Here is a 19,234-nt window from a genome sequence, read left to right as displayed (position 1 = left end):
CGTGTGACAGAGAGAGGAGAGAGCAGGAGCTTACTCCTGAGGTGTGAGACTTGGCAGTGTTGCACTGTACAATGGGCACAAGAAACCGCATGTCTGTAAATGACTGCATTTGAATTGCTGCTATTTCACTATTGGGTTACTGTATTGTTAAAGTGAAAAGGAATGTTTTTAATAAATGCAAATAACAAATTAAATACTTGCACACACTGAGGCTTTACTCTCTGGTGTGTAATTACTATATGTGCACTGGAGACCCAGGTCTGGGGGAGTGTTTCATTTCTTATTTATGATGTTAGCAGGTTGGGTTTGGGTTTTTGGGGGTTTTGTTGGTTTTTTTTTTTTGCCTTTGGCGTACCTCTTACGAGCACACACAGAGCTGCATGTACATGACCACTAAGTAGGTGTCACTTAAATCTTAACAGATATAAAACAGGTAAATACTTTTGCTTTGCGTGCTTTGGTAGATTTACTGTTTCTCCCAGCCTTTTATCTTTGCCATCCTAAAGTAATAGGAAGCTCCCAAATGACCAACATTTTGTTTTCAGAGGCAGGAAAACTGCCTGTGGCTGGAAACAAACAAGCAAGGAGATTTCTAAGCTCTTATCCCTCGGGCAAAGCCCTCAGCCCTGAGGATGGAGAAGAGAAAGACACTTCCCTTAGCCATACAAGCATGCTGTTTGTATACCGTTCCAGGTCCCCTCTGTGCTGACTGCCATCACTGACACCATGCAGGAGTGGCTGTACAGGCTCTATCTGTAAGGAGCCTGACAGCTCTCCTGTTTTCTTCTAATAGTATATATTTTTCTCAAAAGATATAAGGATATCTGAGTGATGCTGTGCCTGACCTGGGACTTGAGACAGCCAGCCCTGCTTTTCTCTGTAGCCCCACTTTGCTTTGGAGAATGGTCTAAACCTGCTGTATTCCTATCTGTACAGGAAACATCCAACAGATCTGGAATCCTCCTGCTGCTGGAGTTCTTAATTCTGATGTAAAGAATTCTCACATTCTGTGCAAAAATAGTAACTTTTAACATACATTTTGTGCAAATCAAATACTAGGAAATGCAGAACAGAAATTATAATTGGTGTTTAATTCATCTTCCTGACTGTCCTTCTGCCTATTAACATTGTACAGATTAGAATATAGTGGATTTTCTGTGCAAATTTGTATACAGAAAGTAATCCAGTTTTTCTGGTTTTATTTCATCAAGCACAATTTCACTTAGAAACGCAGGCTATTTTACCACAGCCCATTTTTGAAAAATTTTCATATCTTTTCTCACTTTGCAATGATCTTCCTTGTATAAGGATTATAAAAACAATAGTGCAGTGTTTACATTTCTGCAGTGTTCTACAAGAAGGCACGTATATTAGCAAATGACCTTCTTTTTCATTAATAAGTACTTTATATTGTAAGGTAGCAAAGTTAGCAGTTTTGGCCAGAGTGCAGTTGCTGCTTCTTGTGTTTCAGAACTGGCTCTTTCAATCAAAATGTACCTTGCAATATTAACATGGGTAACAACTATTTGTCTTTTAAACATACATTAACGTCACAGCCATGACATATGGCTTTGGTTTATTATATGGCAAGAATTTTCTGGGCCTGTAAATAGTGTTTTGTGTACAAACACCATAGTTAGAATCTGTTTTTAAAATGTATTTCATACTATCGCAGCATTCAGTCTGTATATCCACATCCTGAATATACAGTGTTTGTGCTAATGGGGACTCTTTGAGGCTTTATTAAAATGTCAGTTGAAGTCTACCATTCAGCCCTGCCTGTGCTTGTCAGTAGCATCTTCTGATGGCACGTGGCCTCTCAGAAGTACACCACTTCCTGAAGCAAGGCCATCGAGGTCTGCAAGTCCCTCCAAAAAGCACCAAAAAGCACCGCTGATCTTAAAAGTTTTTTGGAATCTTTATCCATATTAAGCAGCGCATTGATATGTATTTATTTTAGGACTGTCAAAATCCAGGCATTTTTTTCTCTCAGAAGAAATGCCAAAAGCAAATTCAGTATGCAGTTTTCTCTCTCCTTCCCAGACCTTTGCTGACTTGCAGTCCCCACTCTGCGGCAATTAGTCAACTGCCATGAGAGAGTTCCTTGGCTGTATATTCTTCCTAATACTCTTCTGCATTAAGTATAGCTAACCTTAGTTGGTTCTATATTATTCACAGTCATGCAGAGCCAAATCCAGCTCATTTGGCAATGGGAATTTCCTCAAGCTTTAGAGTGGGATTAGTTTTTTTCCCCACAGAAGAGGAAATCTCATGAATTGCACCCTCTGAATGTCTAACATTATACTGAGTTGCCACTTACATATTGTTTCTTGATAATTTTACACTCAATATTTAACCAAGAAATCATTTCTAACTCAACAGTGCTTGGCCTTCAGTATTATTAGGTAGCATGAAATATACTCAGTGATGGTATGAAAGTTATTTCCAATAGGGCTTATGAAGTACAGCTGAGTGAGTATGACCTCCTGGCCTCGAAGTGTTTGTTTACTGGGAACTATATTCCAGTTCCCTAAATTTAATCTGTCTTGGACCAGGCTGACATTCCCTGGCTAGATTTATTATATCTCTGGAGGCTGTTACGAACACAACATTGTCACTGCTTATCAAGTAAAATGATAATAGGATTATGTATCCTCTACTGATAATGATACAGCTATGTTCATTTTTAATAATAACAAACCACAGCTTGATTTCATGTTCAGTGAAGATAATGCGTTACTAGGGGGGAAAAAAACAGACCATTCAAAAAGTATTTTTCTTTCAAACAAATCCATTATGGAAAATATTTCTTTGTCCATCTTATTTTTCAATCAAAGCTTCAGTTGGTGTATATAAGCAGGCATACCGTGTCCATTTTACAGAAGCACTAATACTGAGGAAAACTCAGAAAATTCCAGTTTCTCTGAATCAACAACTCTGGATTTTGGAAACTGGTCATGGTGGTTTTTCTTGTGCATCTTTTCCTATATTCGGCCAGATATCAAAAGGCAGACACAGCAGACCAGATTTGCATTTCAATTATATTTAGTTGTACTCCAGGAGTCCAGAGTAGATTCATTTTTAATCAGTGATATTAATTACTAATAGTATTATTAGCAGTACTGTTTGTTACTATTGATATTAGGGTTAATATCATAGCCAAGTTTTAGCTTAGTACTGTATATTTTATCAGAAAACTGTTACGTGCATTTCTTAACTGAATTTAACAGGTTGCTTCTGGTTACTCAACATCTCTTTGTAATGTATATACATATTTTATCTCCCAGCTCAGACAACAAAAATGAAATTACTTCTTTATTAAGTTGTTCACTAACAAAAGGTTTGACTTCTCTTATTTTAGGAATGCAAAACACTTCCCCCTCTTTTTTCTCTTTTGTTTTGTTTTGTTTTGTTTTGTTTTGTTTTTGAGGGGATTAGTGGGCAGAACACTGACACTATAATTCTGACTTTTACAGTGTTGCTATTGTTTTGGTGACCGATACTCTTGTGACTCTGCTCTACTGGAATTCATATCACAGTGAAGACAGATGAAGCACGCTGTGAGCCTTAAATAAATTGGCCAATACCTCTTACATTAGCTGTACAATTTCTTTTCCTTTTTTTATGTAGTAACTATGTGTTAGTAACCAAGCAGTAGATAATCAGGCTTAGTGCTATGTGTAAATTCTAAATCATAATTTGTGGCCTTTGATAGAATGGCAATTCACTCTTGTGAGGAGTTGTTCAAACACCTAAAAATTTATAAAGGGGCTTCTTGGCGATAACACATGCTGTGGGCAGAAATTCACACAAAAGAATGTGTGCTGGCTGCAAACATCTGCATACTGTTGTTATGTGAGAAAGCAGTTGATCAGTATGAAGGCTTTCCCAAAAGTATGACCTTCTGATACATCGGTTAGCAGATACGTTGTAAATCACCTTTTTATTTTTTGTTTTCTTCTTCTTCTCTTTAATGATATTCTCAAATTTTAAAAGTCTTGTTTTGGTTTGTTTCTGCTAACTGTATGTTATGTTCTGGAAGTATCATGCATCCAAATAAATGTAGATCCCAGGTTAAATGCAGTCTAGAAAACTGAGCTCTTTTGAGGACTGAGGGCCAACTTAAATCAAAAGTGCCCCTTGGTGTCTGATAGTCATTAAATTTATGTGAATCTTTTTGCTGCCTGCTTAACTCGTCTTGCACAATGGGGAACCAGAAGAGCCACCTCCTGAGGGGTGGGGGCGAGTCCTGGGGGCTGCTGCAGGCCTTCTGCTTCAGGGCCTACAGGGGCCTGTATGGACAAAGGAAGCTCACAGCAGCACTCCATCCTGCAAGCACCTCCCACCACTTGTCACTGCAGATTCTCTCAATGTCTTCTTGGAGCCACTGGAGCAAGGCTTCGAGGTCTCCTGGGCATTCTTGGAAAAAGACAGCCCAGACCTCAAGTGGGAAGTTGTGCTCAGGAGCCATAAGCACCAGCTCTGCAGGCCCCTGCATATCCTGCAAGCCATCACTGGAGCGTGCTGTGGGCTGTGGGACATGGCATAATCATTGTCCAGATTCAGATCTAGTATCAGATGGTCTTTATTTCGTGCTCACATACAGCACAATTTGGCTTCTTCTTTGCCCACCAGAGCTCACAGCTGTAGCAAAGCTGGTGAAGACAGGGGAGTCATGTAGGCAATATCGTCCTGACTGTGCCTACAAACAGGACAGTCCAGTCTGATGGCACCATGGCCCCAGACTGTGTGGTCGGCTGGAGAGAGCTGAGATCGGGAAGCTGTTCCCTCACAAATGCTGCAGTACGCAGAAGGTGTCAGAAACTGCAAAAGAGAGAGGCCACAGTCATTCAGTGTCCCAGGGCAGGCAGGTCCTTCAGCAGAAAACCCTCCCAGTTCCTGCTCCCCCAAACATCTAAGTCTCTCCTCTCTTAGTTTAAATCCATTCCCCCTTGTCCTTGTCCATGACCCCATGGCCACAAAGGAGTCCTACCAGACCATATAAAAAGTCAGTTCTCCCTTCTGATTATAAGCTCCTTTCAAGTATTGGAAGACCACAATGAGGTGTCCCTGAAACCTTCCCTCTTCTCTTCTCTTCTCTTCTCTTCTCTTCTCTTCTCTTCTCTTCTCTTCTCTTCTCTTCTCTTCTCTTCTCTTCTCTGCTCTGCTCTGCTCTGCTCTGCTCTGCTCTGCTCTGCTCTGCTCTGCTCTGCTCTCCTCTCCTCTCCTCTCCTCTCCTCTCCTCTCCTCTCCTCTCCTCTCCTCTCCTCTCCTCTTGGTACTTTTGTGTAGGAAGGCCCAAGGAATAAGTAATTGCTAATATTGCTCTTTATGTTATGATGGGGTTAATTCAGGATTTTATCAGAGTAATGGAAATCTGAAATTTGAATACTGGTATATACGTATGCTGGTTGGACAAAACTTTTCTGGGTTTTTTTTTATGTTTTTCATACTTTTTCTGTTTTACATGCAGACTTCCTCAATTGGGACCCTTAAGTTTGAGATCATCAACACACCAACTGTGTTGCTTTTCCACATCACTTTTCCATGTTGTCCCACCATGTTCATTTTCTTTTCCAATGTCAATACCCCATAAATGACAGAAGGGCATTGAATGACAGTTGGAGGGCAGTAAACCAATGGGTACTGTATGTGATGCACTGCATGCGGTGGTCAAAATCAAGTATGATCGATACTAGCTATTTGTCACATGTAGCAATATTTATTTTGGAATTTTTTTCCTTAACTGTTCATCTAAATCTGAACCAAAGTCATCCTCTTCATTGCATTTATTTGCCATGTGAAATAAGCATGTAAAAATAAGCTACTGTACACAAAGATTAACAGTTAAAGCATAAAAATGAAAACAAATTGCCTATAGTATTTAACTGACCTTGGTATTAAATACTGCAAGTACGTATGCACTGGTACGTATGTACTTATATTAACCTATGCATTCTGCATTCAGCTGACATCCAAATGAGATACAACTCAATTCCAGACAACAGGAGGAATGCTCCTGACAAAACAGGCAAGAATTCTTCATACAAAAAAAAGTGTGAGTGTTTCCCCAGGGCAATGTTTTACAGAAGTCTGGAATGTGCTTTCCTATATATATATATATATATATATACATATATATATATATATACACAAATATATATATATATGCAATATTCAGAATACTGCACATACTCAGTTCATGGTTAATTACTGGACTACATACTGCTCCAGAATACATAACTTGCTAAATTAAGTAAACACAGTGCATAGTTACCATTCTGGGTAACTGGAAAAGTCAATGTCCTAAAAAAGGCAATCTCCCTAAAGTGATGGAAACTTAAATATTTGAGATTAACAGTAATTATCCCACATGAATGCAGTTATGTCAGGGGCAGGCTCTGAAAGCTGATCTAGAAACCTTCAGCATAATTTGACAATTCCCTTTGCCTTTAAGAGTTTCTCATTAAGGTGAACACATCCTTAAAGGCAAGAAAATGTACATTACCAAAAATACACAATAAATATCCCATTTTTTAAAATTCTTTATGTGTATTTTGCCTTTTAATATTAGATCTAGAAACAAACTGAGATGGCCATATTTTCAACACAAAAAACATGCAAAGTAGCCTTCTTTACATTGGTTTCTTTTTACTTATTTCTTTACACATCCTAGACCTTAGTGGGCATGATGTATCAACAAGAACACTACCAGTGTATAAATAGCATCTGCCTTCTGTATTGTAAGTGCTCTGCCAGTTCTAATATTTTAACTTGTATGTTACAATGTCACAAATACCATGGAGCACATCTAAAGGCCTACACACATTTTTTTCAGAAGAAATACATGTCAGTCACTAAAACACAAAGGTCTTGATTTAGCATCCTTTGGGTGTGATGTAAGTACACAGAAGTTTTTGATGATGTAAGACTCTGAGATGACAGCAGCGTACCATACTGTGCAGTATCAAGGCACCATATCTTTTCCTCTGCATTTCTCAGGATTCTGCAGAAATGAGCCCATATCAGTCTACAAAGCAAGATGATAATGGCAACTATGCATTAATAATAGCAAGGTAATGTGGCTTAATGAACATGGAAATAATGGCATGATTAATATGATAAGGACAATCAAGAAAGTTCTATTTTCTTTCCCTTTGCTGTCACTGATGGGTTGTGTAACACTGGGAGCCTCAATGATCTTGAGAGAGAGAAGAGCCTCTGGGATCCACCTAGGTTTGCGGAGCAAGGCTGACTTAGATTGATCTGGCAGCCAACAGATCAGTTTCTGTAATGGCATTCATACTCTTTTTGATAAAGCACTATAACATCGATCTACTGATGAAAACAGATACATACAGGTTACATATTTACTATTCGTCATTCTCACATATGATTTATTTTTATGATACCCTTTTTGCTGTGTTAAAAAAGGAACTATTTTCTAATAGTAGAGTAACAAGGAGACTGGCTAGTTTGCCTTTAGAAAATCCTTCCTTCCTTCCATAGTCAGTCAGATATTTTGAAGTCCCATTTCATGCCTAAATCATAAGGTTGGTATTAATGCTTTTAAGATACAATACACCATTGATAGAACAAAACTTTAAAGCCAATTAAATGTTGGCAATCTTCCTACCACTGGCAAAGTAACACTTGTTAACAGTTCCCCTTTGTGGCATGTTTGTAGAGCAATCGCTGATTTCTGGAAAGCTTTTTTGGCACTTCAAGATATTTTGAAATATCTAATGAATTTATTTTTATAGGCAATTTTAGACTTTCCTCATATTAAAATTTCAAGCATTTTACTTTAAAAAGTAGGGCTTTTATGCACCCAAATGAGGAACATATCCACATTTTAACATATGGGAAAGCTATTCTTTAATTTGTAGAAATAAACTGTACAAACAATAATTTGTTTATCTGCATTTTAACTAGTTGACAATTTAAGAAATCATCTCATACAAATCTTTATGAAATACTCTCTTAAGTAGGTGTGAGTAAGGAGATACTGCTGCTTTACAAAAAAAAAAAAAAAAAAAAAACAAAAAAAAAACCAGAACATTTTTATCCTGTGTTTTATTATAAGTAAAAGCTTTCATGGCTATTTACTTAAAAATATCTCAATCTTAACAAAGACTTTTTTCTTCATTTTGCATGGAAAGAATGTGATCAGGTTGGGAAAGACATAAGAAACACACAAAATAAAGTTAACTAGCAAGGCTTAATTTATAATGAGATAAACTTTTATGAAAGGCATAATTATTTTTAACAAAATGAGCCAACTTTATGGCTGCTAAAAGTTCAAACATCACTGGAGGGCATTTTGGAGGGGGAAAAAAAGCAGCTAGATTTCATAGATTTCATTTCAGTCTGTTTTCTTATAAGTGTTCTGCAATATTTAGTCCGTACTATCTAGTACTACAAATGTGTTCTTCTCATAGTATCTATCTTAGAAGTTCTAAAGTATAAGTTGTATCACTGCTCAGTGTGTGAGCAGAGATTAATCAAATTTCTTGTATTTTGTCATCTATAAAATCATGTTCTGTATAAAAGCAATGTAAAAAGCACAGTAAGATAAGAGCGTACATGTCAATGGACAATAGAGTTTATTCACAGGTGTGCTGGCAAAGCAATGTAAGCCTCAGTCTGCTACACTTTTAGCTTCAGGACTCTCCTTTTTGCAGTTTCTCATGCTATGTTTGGAAATGATTGTGCTGTATTTATATTTTGCTAGTACGAATCTCATATACCTATATAAATAAAATCCTCTTGGACATGATAAAGTTCTAGGAATATGCAGCTGTTCAGGCAAAGCTGTGTCTTGTAATGAGAATTAAAATTCTGTGTGTGACTACCACAATGAGTGATATCAGTAGATTCTGCTTGCTTGATCCCCACCCACCAGAAGATCAAATCAATCGTTTTCTAACTCAGTTCAGCTCTAGTAGGAGTCTGCAGCCAACTGGAAAAAGATAAATTACTCTAAAATTGCAAGGCAGTGAAGAATCAGGCAGGAAGGTAAAAACCACATTAACAAGCTGAGTAAAATTTACATGTGATTGTGTGTAAAATTTAGGTTTTAATGACTTTCAAAGACCTTATTTGGACTAGTACAGATTTCTGCCAGCATAGCTATATTGATGGGGAATCACACCTCATCTCAACAGAATTTCTGCTAAGATGTTTGTTAGCCTCATCACCACTGAGGAAATAAGTAAACATAGCTCAGTAGCTTCATTCACTTGGCACTCTTCAAATGGCACGCTGGAAGAAACAAGTGAGCTTATGAAAATACTGGCATATATGAGTCTCTGGAGCTTCAAATTATTTGCAAAGTGCTAGCAAGTTAAAGAGTTTCTGTTTTTCTGTCTCTTTCCCATGCCTTAGCTGTAGGAAGCAGCAACTGAGTGAAGGCATGAGATCAGCCTGTGGAGTGGTGACACATGCCAGATTAAAGCAATTGTATAACCACAACCTTGTTTCCTGCCCACAAGATGCCTTTATGTTGAGCTGCATTAATTTAACTGTGTATCATCCACTGTTTTATAGGGGCAAGTATACAAATATACACTGTGATACTGACAGAAGAGCCAAGTGTGTATTTATGTAGGGAGAGAGAGCTTATTCTTTCTGTACTAACACATAACTGAGTGAATACCTGACTTTGTGAGACCTGAGGTCTCCTGATAACTACATTCCTCAGGGAACAGCTACAAAAAAAAAAAGAAAAACACAACACCCTCTGACACAGTACAAATACCCTAATGACTAAAGGAATACCCAACGCTCCTCTACAGTGGCACCACAACAAACTAAGGCAAGTTTTGCCTTCCAGAAAAGAGAGTAGCTGTTCTGTTCATGAGACAGAGATGCATCAGCTGCACAGCTCTATCCTGCTCACCCTTAGAGCCCAGCTCTGCTCCCTTGCACCCAGTCTGGGACTTTCCCCACACGGTCTGTAGACCTCCAGGCCCCTTTGGATCCTACACTGCAGACACACAGCACAGTTCTCACTAGTTGTTTGCTAACTGATGGTGGTCAGTCCTTCTGGAACTGCTCTTGGGATCACAACGCAGTGAATCTGGTCATGAAGCTGAATGGAGGAGAAAGATCTGGGAGTGTTAGTTGACTGCCAGCTGAACATGAGCCAGCTGTGTGCCCAGATTGCTAAGAAGGCCAATGGCATCCTGGCTTGTATGACAGTTAGTATAATCAGCAGGAGTAGGGATGTGATCATCCCTCTGTATTCAGCACTGATGAGGCCACACCTTGAGTACTGTATTCAGTTTTGGGACTCACACTACAATAAAGACATCGAGGCCCTGGACAGTGTCCAGAGAAAGGGAACAAAGTTGTGAGAAGCCTGGAGCAGAAGTCTTATGGGGAGTATGTGAGGGAACTGGGATTGTTTGTCTGAAGGAGGCTCAGACCTTACCATCCTCTACAACAGCCTGAAAGGAGACTGTAGAGAGGTGGGGGTCAGCCTCTTGTATCAGGTAACAGCAACAGAATGAGATGTAGAGGCTTTAAGTTGGACAAGGGGAGATTCAGGTTGGATGTCAGGAAAAAAAAAAAGATCAGAGAGAGTGTTCAAGCATTGGAACAGGCTGTCCAGGGAGGTGGTTAAGCAATCACCCATGAACATGTTCAAGAAACATGTAGATGTGGCACTGAGGGACATGGTTCAGTGGGCATGGTGACAATGGGTAGATGGTCACACTAGATGCCCAGAAAAGACCAGCAGCCTTTTCCAAATTTAATTTTTATATGACGAATGCCAGCACCTGTCTTGCACTCAGATGAGGAAAAGGCCTTTCTCATCACAGCCAGGGTACCGTGAACACCAGACCGTTTTCATGTTACAGGGACAAGCAATGGCCCACACAAAACCGTTTGTCGCCTCAGCCTCAAAGAACACCCTACCCACCACAAAACCCGGGCCCCGCCTCGGGAGACTCTCACAGGCCACCCCACAGCCGCGGGCCTGGGGAGGCCCCACTCGTTTGGCTGCCGGCCCTGCCCCGGGGAAAGGCAAACGCCTCCGCGGCCCACTGCCACAGCGCGGCCCGCTCCCTCTCTTCAGGGAATGGCCTTGGCACAGAAGGCAGCGGCGAGAAGCGCTGGAACGCCGCCGAGGGCAGCGGAGTTGAGTTACCACCGCCAGCTGCGCTACCCCTGCCCGGCCCCCGCCCCGCTCCGCTCCTGGCACCGGCCGAGGAGAGCTAACAGCGCGCAGCAGGCACGGCGCGGCCGTCATCGAGCGGCGGGCGGAGCCGGGCGGTCACGGGGAGGAGTCTGCGCCGCCACGGGCCGCGCTTCGCCGTGCGCCGGCCGTGGTTGGCTGCCGCGGCTGCCGCTCGCGGGGCGGCGGCGGGGTCGGGCGGGGAGGTGCCGGGGAGGGTGGCGGTTGGCCGGAGGTCACTCGGCGCCGGGGTGCAGCATGGCCGCGGCTGTGGTGCTCGGGGGACCGGCGGGCTGGTGGCGCTGGCACCGGGGGGTGCGTGCCGCTCGCGCGGCGATGGGTAAGGACCCGTCCTCCCCGCGGCTCCGCGCTGACACGGGCGGCGGGCAGGCCGGGCCTGGCTCGGGGCTCGGCCGGGCAGCGCCGCCGATCCCCGCGCTGTCACGGGCGGCTCCGCGCCGCGCGGGCCCCGCGTCGCCCCGCCGAGCGGCGGCCGAGGGGATGGAACCCCCGGGAGCGCGGCGGGGCTGTTCACGGCGCAGTGCGGCCGCGCGGAGCCCGCTGCCCAGATGTGCGAAGGTCGCCTCAGGGGCTCGGAGTGGCCTCGCTGCATCGGTGTTCTGTCTCTTTTTCTTCAAATAGCATGCGTGGAGAGTGAGAGAACACTCGTGTTCTTTGCGTAACCACTGACACGTTAACGGTACCAGCGATCTGGATCTGTTCTGTTTAGCCGTCTTAATCATTGCACCAAGTTATTTCCCTTACCTGAAGGCAGACCCAGCAGCACTTTTTCCCGTGAGAGCTCCACAAGTGCTAAATTGGTGGTGAAGGGAAAAGATGCGTTTCAGTGTCCTTTCAGTGCTAGGGGAAGAGGAATGCTCTGGCAGAGCGGGTGCCCAAATCTTTTCCTTCTCTGAGCCTTGAAAACAGCCACACAGTTTTACCCGCTGAAGCAGATAACTGAAAGCATTCCCTCAGCAGCGTTTTCAGTGTCATTTTGGAAGTGATGTAACCAGCCAATATCAGTAGCAGCTCACATATGTCATGTTAGGCTCCCAATAGACTAGTAGGTGAAGACTTTTCAAGTAGTAAAATGGAAGATATATGTTATTTTGTGTGGTATATGCTTTTAAAATCATGGCACTTAAAGAGATTCGGGAATTACTCAGATCATTACTTTAAAGTAAGTTTTTAAATTCTGATTTGGCCTCAAACCTCCTTTAAAAAGATCAATGAAAAGTGTTTGACACTTAATTTTGAAATTAGCTTTCAGTGTTATCTTGCTCAATTTTATCTCTGTTCCTAATGCATGATTTTTCTTCATGGTTGCAGCTCTGATCTTATGCCAGGTAATAGCTCATGTGCAGCAGGTGTATTGGTCATGTGCTAGTAAAGTTAAATACAAGATTCCTGCTTGTGCATTTAGTATCTTTAGTGATACTGCCATTTTTGTAGCAACAGCTTCCAATGCATTTTGAATTTTCTGTATATGATAGTCATCAGGAATATCTGCATAAGAGCTTTGACATCCCATCCTGATCAATATCCTGGTCGCCATGTTTCATGTTAGGAACGCAGCACACATGAAGATGATTGGTGGTGAGCGCAGCTGCAGAAAGCAACCAAAACCACCACACTGACTCTTTAAGTTGAAAAATACAGTTTGTCATTGACCGAAAAACCTGATCAAGAAACTGACTATAAGGAGAAATCATGTCTTTCTGGTATCTCCCACAGAACAAATATTCACCCACAGTATTTAAGCTATTGTCTTAGTAGTGACTGCACTGAAAGTCCTTCTGACTCTGAAAACTGTTTATGGGATGAAGAGCATTAAGCTTTCTTATCCGCTAAGCTCTATCACACTGTTACATGTCTAGGTATCCTCATATCTAATGTCTTTATTAGATTTGCAACCCTTTTCTTTGACTTTCAGTAGACTAGAAGTTGTATTTTGATTAGGGATTTCAATGAGCATTGTTCTGAGTGAAACACCATGACAGAGAAGGAGCTCTGTCCACTCTGACGAATCTGTCCAACACAGCATAGCATGTCCAATATAACAGCTTTGTCACTGGTTTCTTGCCATTCACTTACAGAATGTTCCTTAGTTTGTTAATTGCTTTTGGACAACAAACCGCGGTGGGTTGTTTCTTCTGTACATACTAGAGACTTAAATCTTCTGGGAGGAAATAGATGAAGACACCTTGTTTATGTATGTTTGTGTATTGGCAAACTGGATAGTTGATGGAGAAGGTATTGTCTTGTGATGTTGCTGACAAAGGTGCTTCTTGGAGAGGGTGTTCATGATCTTAAAGCACTTTTTTGGGCTAGGTGTAGATAAATCCTTCCTGAGGACTGCTAGTAGGGATGAAGGAAGAGGGATGTTTGTGGCTGAGAGACAGAGATTTACAGGTGAAAGAAATGCATCATCTGAGGGAGCTGTTCATCAAAGAAGTGATACACTACTAGAGAGTGCAAATGTCATTGCCAACAGCTTTGGATGAGTAAAAGGAACCCATTTAACTGAACAGTTTAATAACACTTCTGTTGATGCACTAGCTGAGTATGAACTGTGGGGTGATTCCATGCTCTGGTGCAGAGAAGCATTAATTACTAAACAAGGATTACAACTGAAAGACCTACTGCTGTAAACCCCAGCACATTACTTAGTTAAGAGATCAAGTGTACACTTTATGTTCTTTTTAGATGAAAATACTTAGTACCTGTTTTTGCCTTTATTACATTAACAAACATTTAATGAGTTATACCTACAGATAAGAAAAATGTAAGATGTAAGAATACTGACACTTAGAAGATAGTGTGTCTGTTTCTCATCAGCAAGCCTTTACAGAGGCAAGGAGAACCAAGTGGGACATTTTCAATGTAAAGCTGGCCAAATTTAGAGTCTTGTAATCTTCTTAAATTATGATTTTGGCAGAGTGCAGTTCACAAAATCATTGCATAAACTTTAAAAGCCTGTGACCTTTGGGCAATTTAAATTTTATTGGCAAAGCTTCTAGGAGCAGAAAGACCTGATGCTACACAAGTACAGCTAACCTTCCTAACTTCTGTGTTTCTTCATCTTTTTCCCTCTAGGATCTACTTCAGTAGAGACTGTAGGAGTTTCCATAGAGAACTCTGCACAAAATACAGAAGCTCTCTCTGATCCTTTTTTTTTTTCGAAGCAGGAAAGCGAAAAGGATGATGTTTTTTGTTGTACCAAAACTCCATATACTGAATCAGGGGCAACAGCTTTCATTTAGTGGCTCATACTGAGCTGCTGTCATGCTTCCCTGTCCATGTCAAAGTACTTCATATTCAACTGTACTTTCTCATACAACCCCAAAGAAAAAAAAATAGCCTTCTTTTTCAGCTTCAACTCACTATGGGCATCTTCTCATACTCCTGTTAACTCTCTTCTATTGGATGGGAAAGAACCCAATGTTTAGTGATCTAGAGGGATCAGGATTGTTAGTATGACTCGTAGCCACTCTGGTTAGGGAATTCATACCAGAGATGAATTAGTGGGCTCTTATCCTCCGTGCCAGTTATTTTTACCATGTTTGGCATGGAAGCTAGGAATTCCAGCCCAGGAGGTAGGCACTTTTGGTGAGCATAGTTCAAGATGTATTTTTTACATCCAAAAAGTCACTGATTTCTTGGGCCTGTTCTTGGCCATTGGTCTGTGCCCTAGAGTACAGCCTTAGAGTACAGTACAGGCAGACTGGACCTTTTCCAGCCATACTGTCTGTGATCCTATCCAGCCACTAGTTTTTATTTAGTTTGAGTAGAGGAAGATGGACTCTGCACAGCGTATTGTATTGTCTGTGCAGTCTACTCTTTGCAGTGAATTCCACCATGGATTTGAAATCCCTTCTTAAAGCTCTAAGGATCATTAACTCAGGAAACAGTCTAAAATAAAGTGTGTGAAGTGATCTTTTAAACTTGTAGCTGTCATTGTCAAAAAGAAAGTTACTTTAAATATTATGTAGTAGCTTTTGAGGTCATTGGCAAGCCAGGTATTCTAAGGACAGGATTAAAGACAGGTTGCTGTCTGTGCACTTCTGACTTTCCTTTCTTAATGGATATATGTTCAAGAAAAAGCATTTTGAAATTCATGAACTCATACTGATTTTCTTTCTGAAATTATTTTTAAGGGGAAATTCTTGTGCAATTACACAGATTTAATTAAGCGTATATATTATAGGATAACTTGTCAATGCAAAATATTTATCTGTATTGTGTATAAGCCCCTAATATGGTGGGAGGATTGTGAGTAGATCCTCATCAGTGCAGTCTTAACAGGCACAGGATTCCTTTAGCACAAACTCCTTCAATAATAATGAAGACTCTCCCAGAAAAAGCCAAAATTCTTTGGAGTTAGTGTAGCTGTAGTTGGCTTTGCTAACAATTAATTTCATGTAAAAATTAACCTAATGCTACTAGTCCTATTTCCAGTGAAGGAAAATTAATTGCATGTGGTATCAGCAATTATTTCAAAAGTAGCTTCTGTTGCTCCTGTTATTGATGTTCTGTACTCTGTTAGTTGTTGGAAGTGAACTGAGCATTTTTTCAGCTATTTTATTGCAGTAGGTTTTCTCATTAAAGTAAAATGGACTCAGTGCCACAAGGACAATTTCTGCAAATGCTTCGCAATTGATGGGATTGGCTAGGCATATATATGTGGATTTGCAGAGTATGAATCCAGAGGTTCTTGAATTACACACTTCTTAAAAAAAACAAGTATGTGCCATGTATCCTGAACTGTAATGTAAACAGTATCTAGGTATTCAAGCTGGATATCACTTTCCATGGTGATACCTGTGGAGTTTCATCTAATATGAAAGTCCAAAAAATCATGTCTTCTTAAAGAGTCTGTCTGGAAACCTCCCGTTGGCTTAAGCAGTCATTATGTTATATTATGTGCCAGGATTTTAGAAGTAGCTGATGAAAATGTGATTGAAATCAGCACTGGTATGTATGTTTGTTTGTAAGGTAATTTTATCAATCTTTTAAAACAGTTTTCTTGTGTTTGAGTACCTGAGTTACCAAATTATATAATACTGAAGTGGCCAATTTAATGTTGGACTGTGAGAAGTTAATGAAGAAGACAGAAGCTGAGTCAGGGATTGGACTATTACTCTAGGAAGTCTCGTTTCCTGTAGTTTGGAATATTAATTAGCATAGAAAAGGAAATGACATCTGATTCATAAATTTTTAAGAAAAGGGATAACTACAGAGATAGCCAAAAGGGGAAACAGTAGAACACAGTGAGACAAAACTGTTGGGACTGGTGAGGATGTTGCCTCATATTACAGCTGATCTATGTCTAAGCCTTTTGGGAACGCTGTGAAATAATGGGCCTTGAAGAAGGCATTATAGTAGAATGAGTTAGCTTCATAGACATTTGTACTGAGAGGAGAGTCTTTGAGAAGTCATAGAAGTACTTGCTGGCAACAGGTCTGTTGTTATGGCCTGATTGCCAGCGGCTTTTCGTGTCTTAATCATAGAATGTGATGATAGGCAATCATGGGAAGTCATTAAAACAAAGCAGCCTTCTGTGGTGACATGGTGATGGTGGAGACAAGCAAGGCAGTGTGAAGTGAAGAAATGGCACAAAGCAGTGTGAGCAAAATGTCCTTCTCAGTTCCCTGTATTTCCTTGAAGGACAAGACAAAATTGCACACGTTGAAGCAGGTGGAAGTTTTGATGTAACTGAGAGAGAGAGAAGCTGTATCTCACATGTGATTAAGGTTTTCCTAGAATTAAGGTAAATAACATCTTCTGATATTACGGGGTAAAGAAGAAAAGATGCTGAAAACCAGGACTTTGAACCTTTGCAGTAAGCTGGAAGCTGCTGGCTAGCAAACAGAGTAGTTTTAAGTCAATGGAAGTGATATACTTGGGAAGACTGACTCATAGAAACTATGAGAAGAAGGGACTTTGAGATGATCTCCGTGACCGATGGTGGTGTTTTAAGCTCTTTGTTCATTTGTTTCCTAGATTTGGCATGTAGCGCTTCTTAAAAAAAGCAGTGTGCTCTTTCTGTGACTTATCTCAGTTTGCACTAAGTGTTTTCCCAGTACAGTTTTATTTTAAATTGTGCTACTTCTGTAGCTATATAATTACTGCAGGCATCTGTTGAAACTGTCTCAGACCAAAGTTCTCTCAACAAACTTGATCTATTAAATGTGGCACTTCCAAAATAGTGCTGGAGATGAAAGAGCATGACCATTGCTGGCTAAGAAGGAGCTTAAAGTCAGAAAGACTTTAAAATGATTAATCAAGTGTTATTGGCCTAGAGAGGATTCTTCACTAAGCATTGAGACCTCTTAGAGTCCAGATCCAGCTTAAGCACTTCTGTATGCTATGTGTGCTTGAGTTGCAGTAGTTCCATAGCTAGCCTTGTTTCTGCTTGCTTTGTTGCCACATGCTTTAGCGTTTATTCTGCATAACTTTTTCCTTTCTTGTAAAGGAGGAATTATCCTGTGTAATCAACAAAGAAATCTAGGAGCCACCAAATTTGCTGGCATTGGGTCAGGAGTGTTAAAAGTGGTGAAACATTGCTTGCAGTATGTGAATGCCTGCAGCACTACTTTCTATCCAGCATGCTAGAGGCCTGCAAAACTAGTGAGTAATCCAGCATTTGATAGTCACTAGCTACTTGTAAAAAGTAGCTGGCTGAAAGTGCAATGCTTTCCATTGGTTATAGAATATACTTTATAGTTTTACCTTGGTAGTACAGCAAATAGAATACAGCACACATTCCAGTAAAAATTTAATCGTTTTGTATTTATACTGTATTTTGTTCTATTTTTCAATATTTGCTTTTAAACTGTAGTGCAAGTGATTCTGTGGCTCAAAGAATTGGCAGTGATTTATTACGGAGAATTTCACCTTTAGATTTGGGCTTTATGTCTGACTGCAGGATCAGAATAGTCTGGTTATTGCCTTTTTGTTAGGAGCTGCAGGAAATAAAGTGGCGGCCTCAGTCCACTTCTAGAGAACAAGTGCAATATCCCAGGGCTGTAGCCAAGGTTGCAAAGAAGTCTGTAAAATATATATAAAAAATGATTTTGCTTATCCAGTTTAGGATTTAGACACATAATGGAACAGTGAAAAGCCTGCATGCTTTTAAGTGCTCTTCTCAGACTGAAACTGTGATTTTAGCTTTCAGGGATGTTGCTGGAGTTTGATTATTACTACACTTTTTGAAACATCTACATTTTCCCCAATAAAATAATTTTATCTGACAAGTAGGAAAATCATTCTGGGATGGTTATTTGTGGTTCAGTGTAAGCTTTACAGTTTAAATTATGTGGAATAGGATTCACATTTCCAAACTTTTTAAACTTAAATATTTAAGTTGTGTAAATCGTTGCACACTAATTACGTGCTTTTTGTTGTGTTATTATCACATTTTAAGATATGGAAATATTGATGTTTATTGTTTTGAAATCAGTGTGTTCTAGGGCAATGGCTTCCAAAACTCCTGTTGGATTCATTGGTCTTGGTAACATGGGAAATCCAATGGCAAAAAACCTGATAAAACATGGATATCCAGTTATTGCATATGATGTTTTCCCAGAAGCTTGCAAGGAATTTCAAGACCTGGGTGCTCAGGTATAGTAGTACACTTCCTGTATTCTGATGATAACTATATGTATTCAGTGGTGCTTACATGTAATGGTTTTTAAATAATCTGTTTGGGCCTTTTTTTTGTTTTGTTGTGGTGAAGATCCTATTCAGAACTAAACAATTCAATGAATACAATCACAATCTGTGAAATTTTACGTCAAGCAAAGACACAATTCCACCCTAAGCTATTTTCATACTGTCAGCCAGAATTGCTACCTGTTTTGTTTGTGTGTGTGTGTGTGTGTTTTTCTGTTGTGTGTTCTTTTATGAGAGTAAGTTGATGGCCTGTTCTTTCACCTCCTTTCTGTTGCTTCCTCCTCCCCCAGGTCTAGATGGCCAGTGAGCTGCTTTTCATCTGGTTCCTACTTTGACCTTTTCAGGTTAGATGACCCTAGTTAAAAATTCCTGCTG

General features: G+C 40.4%; 1 protein-coding gene across 1 annotated transcript in view; it reads left to right on the top strand.

Moving 5' to 3' along the window:
- The first annotated feature begins 11,387 nt into the window (after positions 1 to 11,387).
- The window catches only part of HIBADH (3-hydroxyisobutyrate dehydrogenase), an 80,823-nt gene continuing 72,976 nt past the window's right edge, over positions 11,388 to 19,234 (top strand). Inside the window, exons 1-2 of the mRNA XM_048951333.1 lie at positions 11,388 to 11,522; positions 18,648 to 18,808. Coding sequence (XP_048807290.1) covers positions 11,441 to 11,522; positions 18,648 to 18,808 — 243 coding nt within the window. The 5' untranslated portion in view covers positions 11,388 to 11,440. The remainder of the gene's footprint in view (positions 11,523 to 18,647; positions 18,809 to 19,234) is intronic.

Source organism: Lagopus muta, chromosome 7, assembly GCF_023343835.1.
Source record: "Lagopus muta isolate bLagMut1 chromosome 7, bLagMut1 primary, whole genome shotgun sequence".
Classification (NCBI taxonomy): Eukaryota; Metazoa; Chordata; class Aves; order Galliformes; family Phasianidae; genus Lagopus; species Lagopus muta.
The sequence above is the reverse complement of the archived record's forward strand: the minus strand, read 5'-3'. Positions and strand labels throughout refer to the sequence as shown.